General features: G+C 35.3%; 1 protein-coding gene and 1 pseudogene across 1 annotated transcript in view; one reads left to right on the forward strand and one right to left on the reverse strand.

The window, feature by feature from the left end:
• Window positions 1–4266, forward strand: part of LOC127421993 (glucose 1,6-bisphosphate synthase-like) — a 56144-nt gene extending 51878 nt beyond the window's left edge. The window contains exons 12-14 of the mRNA XM_051665287.1: window positions 92–281; window positions 388–521; window positions 2349–4266. Of these exons, the coding sequence (XP_051521247.1) occupies window positions 92–281; window positions 388–521; window positions 2349–2451 (427 nt within the window). The 3' untranslated portion in view covers window positions 2452–4266. The remainder of the gene's footprint in view (window positions 1–91; window positions 282–387; window positions 522–2348) is intronic.
• Window positions 4267–7535: 3269 nt separating this feature from the next.
• On the reverse strand, window positions 7536–8413 carry LOC127422096 (olfactory receptor 1496-like; annotated as a pseudogene).
• Between the last annotated feature and the right edge of the window lie 6507 nt (window positions 8414–14920).

Below are 14920 nucleotides of genomic sequence, written 5' to 3' on the forward strand. Positions count from 1 at the left end.
ATCAAATATGAAGTCTTAAGTGTTTAACTGTAATATATTGTTTATATTATTTGGATATTTCTAAATTTTTCGCTCTACTGTTTCACCCCAGATATGGCTATCACATCTCCAGAACCTCCTATGTCGTCTGCAGTGACCCTCCCACTATTAATAGAATATTTAGCCGTCTGCGCAACTTCGGAGGTCAGGGTGTATACCCAGGGTTCTGTGGTGGTTACTGCATCACACACATCAGAGATGTGACCACTGGTTATGACAGCAGTAAGCCTGACAAAAAATGTGTAAGTCAAATCAGTTCATCAGGTTTTATTTTTATTTATTTTTATTAAGGTTAATTACAAACAAAGTTGGACTTACAATAAATGAGATCTTTAATATTTTCTACAGGTCCTTCCATTGTCCAAAAATAGCCAAATGGTCACTTTCACATTTCAGAATAGCATTGTTGCTACTCTGAGGACCAGTGGGACTGAGCCAAAGATCAAGTATTACACAGAATTCTGTGCTTCACCAGGAGAACGGTTTGTATCTTTTATTATATTAAAAGTATTTAATATGGATGATATTGATGGTACTAAACAACAGTAATATAAATTTACAAATGTAAAAGTACTAGACTATTCTACTGGATAGTTTGTATTATATTTGCTTAAGAGAAGAATACGTTTTGCTTTAATAGACTCCAGTTTTTACTTTTTATGATCCTTAAATCTGACACTTTATGCTTAAAAGGTGCTAAATTTTCTGGAGTGCTGGACCTATACTGACACCTAGTGACATACATGTGGCATTAGGCTAAAGCAAATTAATTTCTTCAGTTGTGATGAATTCAATCTGAGTGAAAGTGACCAATAATAGGGGGATTATCAAGATTAATTGAGTAGTGTTCAGCGGGTCTTATGATCTTAAAATGTTAGCCCCTCTGAGGTGACCTGCTCCATGTAAAATAAATGTTGTTGTTAGACCACTGATGTCTTTATCTCATGTGTGTACATGATTTTAAACACATTTTTTAAAACATGATTTTAACAGAAAGTAGTATAATACAACATTTGTATGTGTAAAACTTTTTAAATGAAGAATATACTGATATATGTATGTTATGTATGTATGTATGTATGTATATATACATACATACACTACTGGTCAAAAGTTTTGAAACACTTGACTGAAATATTTCTCATGATCTTAAAAATCTTTTGATCTGAAGGCGTATGATTAAATGTTTGAAATTAGTTTTGTAGACAGAAATATATTTGTGCCACCATATTACTTTATTTCATTATAAAACTCAAATTTAATTAAAAAAATAAAAATAAAAAACATTTTTGAAATTGATGACTTGGACCAAATAATAAAGAAAAGCAGCCAATAAGTGCCCAACATAGATGGGAACTCCTTCAATACTGTTTAAAAAGCATCCCAGGGTGATACCTCAAGAAGTTGGTTGAGAAAATGTCAAGAGTACATTTCTGCAAATACTAGGCAAAGAGTGACTACTTTGAAGATGTTAAAATATAACAGTTTTGATTTATTTTGGATTTTGTTTAGTCACAACATAATTCCCATAGTTCCATTTTATGTTATTCCATAGTTTTGATGACTTTACTATTATTCTAAAATGTGAAGAAAAAAAAATTATAATAAAAAAATAAGTGTTTCAAAGCTTTTGACCGTGTGTGTGTGTGTGTGTGTGTGTGTGTGTGTGTGTGTGTGTGTGTATGGGGGGACTGTATTTTTAGGCTTATATATATATTATATAAGCCTAAAAATATAGTTCCCCCATAAATAATTTAAGCTACACTTTTAAATGTTTGAATGTCTTTGACTTACAGACATATAAAGCCAAGTGGCATTTATTCTAAAGAAAGTTAGAGCATCAGCACACTTTCCAATCAAAACATTTCACAAAAAGATTGTTAGATTAAAATTAACTGCAAAATTATGTAAAATGTATTTCATCACCTACTGGTCGGCAAACGTTAGAGGAACATGTCCATTGTTTATGTGCTGAATTAATTCATCCACTAAAAATCACCTTAATACCAGTTTAAAGTCATTGCAAAAAATGTCAGAAAAGTGAAGTTCTGAGAAAATGTGTTTGCATCATTTGTTTACAGATGCCACTTTGTCTGATATATTATGCAATGCAGTAATACATTTTTTTAATGGCCTAAATGTCCAAAAGGTCAAGGTATATTTTGGGGCCACTGCATGTCCATGCATTACATTAAAAGTTTCCTGTTATACATTACTTACTTCACTGATCTTCTGCATTCTTGAATATAGGAAACAAATAGTTGAAAAATGTACCACATTTCATTTTATTTATTTTTGTATTTTTGCAGAGATATCTCTAGTCTGGAGGAAGAGTTAAGAAAACTGACAACTGCTCTAGTCGAAGAGTTTCTAGAGCCTGACAAGAACAACCTGATTCGCAGATTAGTATAGCTTTATTTTAATTCTCATTTAAAATCAGCCCCAAGGGCCTGTCACTGAACTGTCCTGTGAATGTTGTTTTATCACTGTGAAATGATTTCAAGCATAATCACTTTATGGCCCTCAATCAAAGAAAGAAGTATTTGAGTAAACATGACTGCTTGTTTTTCATTTTTATGGTTTATACATGGCAAGTTTTGACATGTTAATTTCCTTTTAGAACACAGCCAAATGTGTCTTGATTAGAGAGAATTAACCGCAAGGCTTTCTTTTTATTTCTATTACATTTTTCAAGAAACCATCTCAGTTTGGCCTTAGTCTTTGAGTGTTCTACATTAGTACCGTAATAGTTATAATGTTTCACCTACCTTGGTATGGGGCCAGGATTTAAATTCTTCATCATAAACATTTACTTCACCTAGACCTGTTTTCAAACCCTGTCTTTAACTATGAGCATGTGTAATTTTGTGGATTCATAAACGTGTCCATATTATACATAATGTTGGTGTTCATACTTTTGATTGGAGTTATAATGCATTGATAAGAGGCAAAGCAGGACATAATCTTATTGCTCCATCGAAATTCTGCTGGCTTCATTAAGCTGGAAATGTACATGCCTATACATGTTTAAAGCTATGGAGGCTGCTATGTCAATCATAATACAAAGCATTTGGTAAAAAAAAATATATTTTTTTACTAAGCTGATAAAAGTTGTGGGTTGTATACACTATATGCTAGATGTGATCGAAGTACTTGTGATATTGCCCTACACTTTGAATAGAAGTTTAGGTAAGCCTGATTAAAAGAAATGTCAATAATGAGGTACGAGAGAGCAAAGCATTCTAACCCTTTATTGTACTATACTCGTACGTAAAGATCATGCAAGACATTTTACTGTTTGGGAACATTCACACAAAATTATTAAGTTCAAATAAGAAAAACAGTGGTCTGTCATGCTAGTGTTTCAAGAGACTTGTTTTCAGAGAATGTATCTTGAATGCACTTGCCTTGGTGCTCTGTCAAGTGAAAAATCTTCCAGTGCCACAAGACAAAAAAAGACTTTAATCTGAGAGAGAGAGAAAAAAACCTTTATCTGAAACAAGTCTTCGTGTCTTAAAAAGTAGGTATATCAAGCTTTGGATGTTTAGATACTTTTACTGGAAAACAAGACACCAATTATTTCAGTGTGGCAGTTCTCTTCAAAGTATCCTTTGCAAAAAGTTAGTTAGTGCTGTTTTAAGATTATTTTTAATACGCAATAAAATAACTGCCCGATTTATTTATGTTGCTCTATGGCTATGCAGTAAGTCAAAAAGCTATTTCTGCCATCATTTTGTTTTTATACTATTTTTTTTTTTTGTGAATTGGATTTACTCTTGTCTCTCTGGTAACATTACTTTGTGCCATTAAATACCCAGACTGATGCTGTTGTACTGTAATAATGAGTGTGTTTAAGGCATATTGTTTATTTTGTGTTACTCAAATTATTTAATGTTTCATTTCAAGAAAGAAATGTAAAAGTATTTAGTAGGTTCTTTAAAAAATTTAATATTTTGGTTGACCTCACTAGTAAAGATGGTCAAAAAGAGTGTAACTGATATATAGATTTTATATATATATATATATATATATATATATATATATATATATATATATATATATAATATAGTATGAGTGATAGTTTTTAGATAACCAAAGAACCATATTTTATTTAGAGTATCATTATGTACAAATACATTTTTTTTCCTTTCTCTATTATTGTTTCAAGTCAAATATTTATTTGCAGTGCAGCTGTGACATTACTAATATATGATGTATATTTTATATCTACCCTTATACAAATAAAAAGTTGTATTTGTAATATTTTGTGATTCCTTTTTGGGAAAATACTTGTATTAACTTTTAATTTAATAGAATAGAATAATAGAAAGTACACACTTTGCAAGATACGCACAGCTGGGATTTGAACCAAAAATCAACTGTTTATTAGAGAGGTGCTTGGCCATCTAAGCCATGGTGGCAACAGCAAGCTGTGTCAGTGGTGTTACGAGACAGAAAACAAAAAGGGGCAAATGTTGGTGAAATGTGGTGACTAGATCATGCAACGCACCCTCTGCAGTGTAAAAGATTTTTATAAAGGAAATGCAGTTGGCAGGCCTCTCACAAAGTATGTAGTTTGTAGTCCATCAAAGATAGTGGAAAGGAAAAGCCAGTTTTGCAATACTTTTTGGTGATGGCTGATTTATGAGCTCATTGGTGCATGTTACAAAGGCAAAATTCACAGCTTTCTCTATAACTTAATGAACTGCCTCATTTTGCAACCTGATGGCACACAGCCATGGGCACTAAGGAGGGGCTTGCAGGTGCTTAAGCCTCCCAAGAAAGTCCATTGCACCCCTGTAGCATCCCCAACTAAATTTTGTTAGCCTATTCTTAAAGATGAGAAACATATATATTGTATATATACACCGACACAACAATAAAATCACCTGCCTAATATTGTGTATGTCCCCCTCGTGCTGCCAAAACAGCACCAACCCACATCCAGAATAGCATTCTGAGATGCTATTCTTCTCACCACAATCGTACAGAGCGGTTATCTGATTTACTGTGGACTTTGTCAGTTCTAACCAGTCTGTCCATTCTCCATTGACCTCTCTCATATACAAGGCATTTCCATCCACAGAACTGCCTCTCACTGTATGTTTTTTTGTTTTTGGCACCACTCGGAGTAAATTCTAGAGACTGTTGTGCATTAAAATCCCCAGGAGATCAGCAGTTACAGAAATACTCAAACCAGCCCATCTGGCACTAACAATCATCAACCATGGTCCAAATCACTGAGATCACATTTTTCCCCATTCTGATGGTAGATGTGAACATTAACTGAAGATCCTGACCCGTATCTGCAGGAGTTTATGCACTGCTGCCACACGATTGGCGGATCATTAATCGCATGGATGATTGTTGGTGCCAGGTGGGCTGGTTTGAGTATTTCTAAACCACTTATTTGTCTTGTTGGCAGAAGTAGCGCCAGCACGTGCAGCGAAAAATAGAACAGGACATCCGTTTACTGCCACAGATGCTTCCAGTGTAGAAAGCTTAATTGATTATGGGTTTATTTTTGCTTTTGATCTGACGTGCCGCTCACTCTGGTGAAGATGGTTTTAAAGTACCACAGTATTGCCATGTAATTCCATCATTGTACTGGTACTGTCACAGCAGGCTACTTTTTTGAAAGGCAATTTTGGGAAACTTCACTAGTGCTGTCTTGTTAGTCTTTAAGAGATGCATAGCCCATACATTAATGCTACACAATGTTACTCAAGTATATGTAGAAATGCTTCTCCCAAAGTCACCAGAAATGAACCCTTTAGTTCCGTTTTTGCGACATACAAAAAAATCCCTGGACCCCCCATAAACAAAAATAGTACTTCTCTTTCAGTTATGCAGGATGTCTTCCTCTGGAAATGTGTTGGCTTTTATACTGAGTGACAGACTGGTATGTCTATGTGCAAACAAAAAATGCGTGTCCATGCCTAGTTTCATTTGGACATATTTAGTGATCATAGCTCTGCTTGAAGAAACATCGCTGCTGCCACGAAAGAAAGAAAAAAACTGAATATAATGCTTAATTTACTTGCTCATGAATTTAAAAGCAAAAAAAAAAAAAAAAAGAAACTATATTTCTCTAAATTGTAAAAGCTTTTATATAAACTTAATTAAAAGCCTAAACCGTGTCATCTTGCGGAGGATTCCATCTGATTGGGGTGGGGGGTGCTGTCCCACCAGACACGGACAGAGAATATAGTTATGGACCATGCGTGACAAGGACTGGTTAAGCCGTTGTGCACCGTCTCCAGGACGTGTGTGGGGTCCAAGTTGGGGTGGCAAAGTTAATTTTTAGGGTGGCAGCTGCCGTCCTGTGCCACCCTTCTGGCCCTGCCTGGGTAGCCACTGAAACCGGCTTTGTGCAACAGGCTTCAGAGCAATAACACATATTTTGCTTAACTCTTAACATAGACTGCAGACGTCTGCTGTTTTTAGTCCTTTCCCCTTTAAGGAACAACAGAATTTCTACACTGTCTAATCTGTTTATTTTATCTTTGGGTTATCATGTTTAGTGACGTTTTGATATAGTGAATAGGAATGTGTATGGAGCTCTAGAAATATTCTTATAGGTATTAGTTCACTTCTGAAAACTTGCTGTAATAAATTGTGTTGTAGCTTGGTTTATATGCTCTTTAATCTAATTAAACCCCACAATGAAAAGTAAAAAATATACATATTACTTTTGTTCATGCACTATTACATTAGATTTTTTCATGTACTATTTTTAGTGGTGGCCCTTTCAAAGATACATACTGTGTATGCTGTACACAGAGGGCATATAATATAAATATAATAGTATAGTAATAGTTAAAATATTCTTTGATTGGTTGGAGGAAACAAAAATCGCACCCACATTCTCCAAGAAGAATTGTTATACACTCAGGCAGCAAATGTTGGGATTTGTATTAATTTGGTATAAAGTTGGCAGCAAGAGTAAAATACAATATATTAATTACTTGTGTAAACCTGATTTGTTTTTCTAAAGCTTCCTTCCTTATTTGAAATAAAAGCCCTTCCAGTTAAATAATTCACTCTGGCAATATGTTCATATGTAGAACAATGAGGGAAACAGTAAAATAATACAAACTATAACTTTTAACAATTAAATTCAATCATTTAAATAAACATTACAATTACACACCATTACTTTAACTAATTTATTTAAATAATAGTAATAATAATAAAAAGATTCACTGTTCATAAAAGCATATTTGATGTGCTTAATCTGTATTATTATTAATGTAAGCTCACATTATATGGAAGCTAAAAAAAAATCTTTGTCTAAGTTTGCGATTCTCTGAGAATTCCTAACACCCTTCTCAAGTTGTCGCAATTATGTCGATTTATTGAGGTGATCAGAAAAAAGAAAGATGTTTTCTCATGGAATTTAGAAAAAGAAAAAACAATTATTTAAAAAATTGTAATAGCTTTTTGAGCATAGAAGCTTTAGAAAAGTTGTAACATTACAGTAGAAACACAACAGTCTATCTGGAGGCTTTTAATAGGTGTAGAATATTTTTGCATATATCAAGAAAGTTTCTACCATGAACAAGAGGGTTTAGATAGGGTGGTACAATAAGAAACTCAAGTGAAAGAACAATAGACAGCCCTAAAGGAAGCTCATTCACAAATCGACAAAATAGGGCAACTGAGAAATTTAAAAGGATTGCAATGTGTGGAATACAAGTTGATAAGCTTTGCTCTTGAACTCTTGGGTTTCTTTGACAAATGATAAGAATTTTAACATATGAATATATGACTAAACTCAAAGGGAGGAAAGCAGTTTGATTGTTACAATTAGGCCACACATATTATTAATAGTGAGAGCTTGACAATTATACAGTTGTGGCAATACAACTTCAGCAATTTGTTACCACAGATTGTCAGTCTGGCAGTTAAAAGAGCAGCAATACCAAAAGAAATCATTGGAAACATCCAGTTTAAAATTATCAACATGGTTGGAAACTTGGGAGTTAAAATGTTGTGGTATTATAAAGGTTTACTGATTGCAACAAGTCTATCATATTCCATTAGCATTAATATTGTAAGCTGATATGATGCATATGTGTAAATAACGAAAGCCTGTAAGTAACATTCATTCACAGGAGACTGTGTTTCAGATAGCAGATCTACCAGTAACCTTGGAGGAAAACAACAGCTGTACCATACACAGAGTTTATTGACAAACAGGAAATCAGAATGTACATTGGTTGGTGCAGTGTCCTTTCCAAAAATACTGCAAGAATAATAAGGGCATTAAAGTATATAACAACACAATAAAAATTAAACCCAAGCTGAAGAAACCATGTCTTATGTACCCAAGATCTTCAGACAACATAAAGTGAAATGTTCTATTTTTCATTTTGCTTTCTCAGAGGATGCCTTCATTGACTTGAGGAAGAGTAAACAAAATTTTTGTGATTTTTACACATCTTAAAAATAAACAAAGTTCATTTTAGCCACAGTGTCTTACACATATTATGTGACATGAAAAGATACTGTGTGAATAATTCAATTTATATTTAAATAACATGTTTATAAACATTCAGGCAACAAGAATAACACTTTACAAATATTACAAGCATTATTTGAAATACCTCCTGTGATACGCTCTGAAATAACCATAATTTCATATGCAGGGTGTAGGAAATTTGGTTGTATAAATGTACGTTACGGGTTAAAGTGCCTGCGTACCTCCATCATTATGTAAGGAAATTTATAATGGAAGTAGCTGCATTAGACAACTATTATAAGAGAGATAAATGACAAATAATTAGATTATTTGTCTGAATAAAATTCTCCACCATTAAAATTGTAATACAATGGCTCGTTGTATCCACTCACAATTTCTATTGTAAGGAATTAGCTTTAATAAGGGAATTATGATTAATTCACGTATTGGAGTAGTTATTCTCATGGCTTATATATCACACAGTTTAGATATAGTTCGAGCTTAGGTGTGCAGATCTTTGAAAATCAAGTGAAGAGATTATCAAAAAATACCACAGTCAAATTATCTTTGAATACAAACAAGACTTTATTGCTAATCTAAACATAAAAACTAATCTAACACATACAAACATTAAACAGGTTGGTAAGTAAAGTGAACGGAGTGACTTGAATGGAAATTATCTATACAGAGAAAAGGAACTTTATGGAGCCTGTAGACAATGCCTTGAGAACCACTGATACTTTGAGTCTGACTCGATTTGCAATCAGGTAACTCGATTTATATTAGAGAGACCACCAGTACTTTCAGCAAAGTCTGGAGATGTCTTTGTGTTTCCTTGCGTTTCTTTGGTTATTTAGCTGTTTCAATAGACAGTTCTGGTTGTTCTGTCAATGTTTTGGACCTCTGTTAAGATCGTGGATGTCTGTTGCTGGGATGATGAGGTGGGGCTTTGAAGCGAGACCTTCCGCAAGGGAGACTCGCGACTCCCGTCACTTGTGTGTGTCGTAGCGCAGAGAAGAGAAGGGCTTCCTCGGAGCTTTACTCCGAGCCTTCCTGGACTTCTACATTGCACGGATCTTGAGGGGCATTGGGCCGAGGCTACAAGCCACAAGGGCAAGAGTTTGGAGGATGCAGAGGAAGTGAAGAAGCAAGAGAAGAGCTGAAGAAGTGAGTATCCCCAGAGTTCCTCCTTGTAGGAAAGTTTTTAGATGAGACTGGCCACACCCAAAGGTGTCCTGAGCTAATTAGAACTTCCTTTTCAGAGTCACGTGTTCATTTCTGTCCTTCCTTTTCAAAGTTGATTTACAATCCTTTGTGTAAATGATTCTTAAAAATTTCAGGTCGAAAAGTACATGTTTTAACCACACATTTTATATCTTGGATACAACTAAACATATCAAACATTAATTAATATAAACATTCCTGAAATGCTGAAAGAATCTCAACGATAGTAAACATGAGAAGAATAATAATAACTGCAATGGTAATAACATTCATGATAAGTGATAACAAGAGTAATAAGACTAAATCATATGGTTAAAGCAAGGACAACCTTACATGAGGTAGTATGACCATCTCTAAGGTAGATATACATATGAGAAAGACAAGAACAATGTTAGTTCCATGTATTTAAGAGGGAAAAATTTTTGTAAATCCAGTCTTGGAATTTCACAGCTTCAGATCTAACTCTCCTGAGTGTAACTTTGAGAAGGAGGGGGTGGGAGCTCCCTTCCTTTGTTCTTAAACTGAGAGCTCCAAATAGGATGCCAGATTAAAAGTTATAATGGTTAATTAATTTGATTTTACAACATGGATAATACATTGCACTTAATGAGAAACATAACTGTCAGGGTATAGTGTCAGGTTAAGCCTGGGATATAAAGTTATCTTGTACGCTTTGTCCAACATGCATAGAGTCAAAATTTCGGTGCCTGTGTGGAAGTTCAGAAGGTTATGCTGAGTCTGCCCCATGTCACTGTCCCGTGGGTTGCAGGGGCCTCTCTGACCAGTGGCCCTTTTGTTTTAAATCATGCTGTTTTGCTGTTTTAGCAGAATGGTTAGTCTCGTTGACAAGCCATTTGGCACAAATATCCTAAATCAACAACTGAAAGGGAGCTTCAGTCTCCCAAGATCCTGTGATCTTGGACAAGTCTCCTTTGTTCGCTTTAATGGCCAGATGTGGTTCATCTCATTTAGCTAGGCCATGCCAGACTTTAGGGTACCATTTTGGCAGTCTCTTAGTTTTATGGCTTTGAGGAATTCCAGGGTTAAAAGGTTGGGTTTTCCTGGATTCAAGTCATTTTGCATAGCAATTGTATGTTGTTCTGCACCGAATATACTACAAGGGAATTAGCTCGTCCTGTGTTATGTTTTAGAAGAACTGTGGGTCACCACATGCTACTGTATTTATAGTTTTAAACATGTCTCAAGAGGCTTCTCTGGTGTGGCTTTCTTTGCATCATCATTGCTGGCACCACCACAACTAGGGAGCTAAAATGGTCAACCAGATTTACGTTACCCTAAGGGCAAGAATGCAAATATTTAGCATGAAATCAAAATTAGAGTTTAGTGGGTTGTAGTTCATGTGTGTTGTTTTTGGGGTCATCTCTATGCTAGTGTTTTCCAAAACATTGACAATTCATTTTAGCAGATTAATTAAATTAATAATTTAAGTACAATTATAATAATAATTATTATTATAATAAAACAAATTAAAATATGTCTCAATTATATATGGACCTAAAATATTGATGCTGCGCTACATAGATTTTTGTCCAATTAAATGCTCTAGAACAGGGATGGGCAACTGGCAGCCTGCGGGCCATATACAGCCCTCTGTATCGTTGAATACGGCCCATCAGACAAGACTGAGGATTGATTTTATTTATTTGAAAAAGAGATTATGTAAAGATTTATGATGTTTATGATGTTATTACAAATATTGACCAGAAGAAGTCGCTTGTTCTTAGCAGACCTGTTGATCGCTCTAGGATTCTAGCATGCAACATCTTACACTTGCTCATTATTTATAAGGTAAATTGAGCTAAATTTGACCTCAGCTTGTCAGCGACATAGTTCGCGCTATTGTTAATGTACGCAGGTGAAACCCTTGTCTTTTGTTTGCCTGGATACGAAATCTGTCATTAAAGATTTCAATTTGATTCGCAAATACACCATTGATCAATTGATCAAAGAGGTGTACAGTATGAGAGATACATACACCAGAGCTGCTCTCTTCACAGATGTAAAGGGTAAATAAAATACAAGGGTAAAAGGCATCAAAAGTTTTTATGAAATCCGTGACAGTGCAGGAATCACCAAAGAAATCTAATGCTGTTTCGCTCATGCTTGTAAAAAATGAAAAAGTTGTTATAAGAGGGAGAAACTTTGAAGAAATGCGCAGCTGAGATGCCTGGCTGATTGTTAAAGTCTTGCGAATAGAGAGAATGTTCTCTGATGCACGGGACTGTTCGGTCTGTGCGTGTATGTTGTGGTGCTGAAATGTTATGTTCTTGTATTCAGTATTGTTATTGATACCTATAAGCTGTTTTATGAGGTGGGGTTGAAAATATTGTCTGTTCATTTGTGTGTTTGTCTGTTGCCAAACGTAGACAATACAAATGAGTCTAAAGTATATTGCTTGTCAATTGAACATGAATTTGTACATGTGAACGGCATGTATTAGTAAAAATGCAAGTTACAAAATAATTATATTAGTTTTTATAAATATTGTTAAATAAAAATGTTAATATAGGTAACACAATCTTTAAAAGAACATTGCATTAGTTGTGCATAGATTACCCACAATAATGAGGAAATTGAGTATAGGGGTAAACATTGTTAGAGTGTGGATTTGTAATCCGGCCCCTTTGTAGAAAGGAGAAAAAATGTTGGCCATTGCCCCTTCAAAGTTGCCCATCCCTGCTCTAGAATGTGAATGTCTCTCCCCAGTTACCACCTGCAACTAATAAAGGAGGTCTACAGTACTTTGAGAAAGCTATCTGTAAAGGCCCAGGTCTACTTTGTTTTTGCGCTGACTTTGTGAATATTATTTTCTGACCGTGAACGAATAGGAATGCATTCGACACATGCGCACTACAACTGCTTTGTGATACTCTTAGTACAGTCAATGGCCAGTGCATGCACAGACAACGTGCACAGGTGAGGACCGCATGCGCGAGTCAAGAAAATCTAGGCAAATGTATTGGCCTTTAGTGTTCCCTTTCATCTCAATGGTACTTGGTCGGCTGGCGCAGGTTCCCCTGGAAGTGTGCGATTTGAATTCTGCCATCTTTACTCATGTCTGCTCATATGCGTTCAGTTCTGCTGCCAAGTCAAGAAAGCTTTATTGGCATGACTGTTAGCATTTACAATATTGCCAAAGCATTTTACTGTAAATACAGATGTGTGCAATATAGAAAATAATTAGGTGTGAAAAAGAAAAAGGAAAAAAAAAAGACAGAGTAAAAGTGCAAAAATTGAATACAAAATAAGGTGTAAAGTAACAATGTTATATATTTACACTACCGTTCAAAAGTTTGGGGTCACTTGCCTGAAATGTTTCTCATGATCTTAAAAACCTTTTGATCTGAAGGCGAATGCTTAAATGTTTTAAATTAGTTTTGTAGACAAAAATATAATTGTGCCAACATATTAATTTATTTAATTACAAAACTAAAATTTTATTTTAAAATAAAGTTTTTGAAATTGATGACTTGGAACGAATAATTAAGAAAAGCAGCCAATAAGTGCCCAACATAGATGGGAACTCCTCAATACTGTTTAAAAAGCATCCCAGGGTGATACCTCAAGAAGTTGGTTGAGAAAATGCCAAGAGTACATTTCTGCAAATTCTAAGCAAATGGTGACTACTTTGAAGATGCTAAAATATAACACAGTTTTGATTTATTTTTGATTTTTTTAGTCACAACATAATTCACATATTTCCATTACTATTATTCTAAAATGTGAAAAAAATAAAGAATGAGTAAGTGACTCTAAACTTTTGAACAGTAATAAATTATTATTTAGCCCTTAAAGGTACTAAATAATAATTAGTAAACCTTTATAAACATTAACAATGTATGAATAGTTTCAACTTTAGATTGGGTACTGCAAAAATATGAACAAATAATTAATAAATGATTTGTAAAGATGTGTATATAGTAAAAACATACATACATCAACAAACAAACAATAAATGTGTGGCTTTTACAGACCTTGGTTACTAATTAGCTGGACATTAATTAATAATTTGTAAACATGAATAGGGTAATAGGATCTTATCATGATGGCGCCATGGATGGCCGCCTCGGTGTGGAGCTCCTCAGTTCTTTTGTTGTTTTTGTTTGTTTGTCCTGTGTTTAGTAACCTTTTTCCAGTCAGTTTTAATAGAGATGAACTGCTGAACATTCGACAGCATGTACCAGACAATCTTTTCCCAGTTTTTGAATATTCAGACTTTTTGCTAGACATTTTATTTGGAGGCGCAGCTCTGCTGTTCAAGAGACGCAGGTGAGGGAGACGAGCCGGTGCGCTGGTCAAAATCCGTTGGCACGGATTTCGAACAGCGCTGCCAGGTATTCACTTAACGAATCTCTGCTCTCTTCCTAACAAAATGGACGAACTACATCTCCTCACCCACACAAACAAGGACTTTTCAACCTCTACTGCCTTGTGCTTCACAGAAACCTGGCTGAGTGAAGCCATTCCGGACAGCGCGTTACATCTTCCGGGCTTCCAGCTGTTCAGAGCGGATTGCATCGCGGAGTTAACGGGGAAAACGAGAGGTGGTGGAACATGCTTTTATATCGATGAAAGTTGGTGTACAGATGTAACAACGTTAAAGAGGATGTGCTGTCCTAATTTGGAAGCGCTCTTTATTAACTGTAAGCCTTTCTACTCGCCACGGGAGTTTTCCTCGTTTATTCTGGTGAGTGTGTATATCGCGTCAAACGCGTGTTTGAACACAGCGCAGCAACAGCTGGCTGATCAAATCACAGACACGGAACAACAATACCCGGACTCAGTTATTATTATTCTTGGGATTTAAACAAAGCAAATCTCACATGTGAGCTGCCCAAATACAAACAGCACATCACATGCCCAACCAGAGACAGGAACATACTGGATCATTGTTACACAACAATAAAGGATGCAAATCGCTCTGTCCCTAGAGCAGCTTTGGGACTCTCTGATCACTGTCTGGTTCATCCTCTTCCAACCTACTGGCGGAAATTCAAATCAACCAAGCCAGTAGTATGGACTGTAAAGAGATGGACCAATGAAGCAGAGCGGGAACTACAAGCCTGCTTTGACTGCACTGATTGGAGTGTTTTTGAGGCTGCACCCGCAGACCTGGACGAGCTCACAGATACGGTTATACCATATATCAGTTTCTGTGAGGATATGTGCATT

The sequence above is a fragment of the Myxocyprinus asiaticus genome, chromosome 31 (genome assembly GCF_019703515.2).
Source record: "Myxocyprinus asiaticus isolate MX2 ecotype Aquarium Trade chromosome 31, UBuf_Myxa_2, whole genome shotgun sequence".
NCBI classification, from domain to species: Eukaryota; Metazoa; Chordata; class Actinopteri; order Cypriniformes; family Catostomidae; genus Myxocyprinus; species Myxocyprinus asiaticus.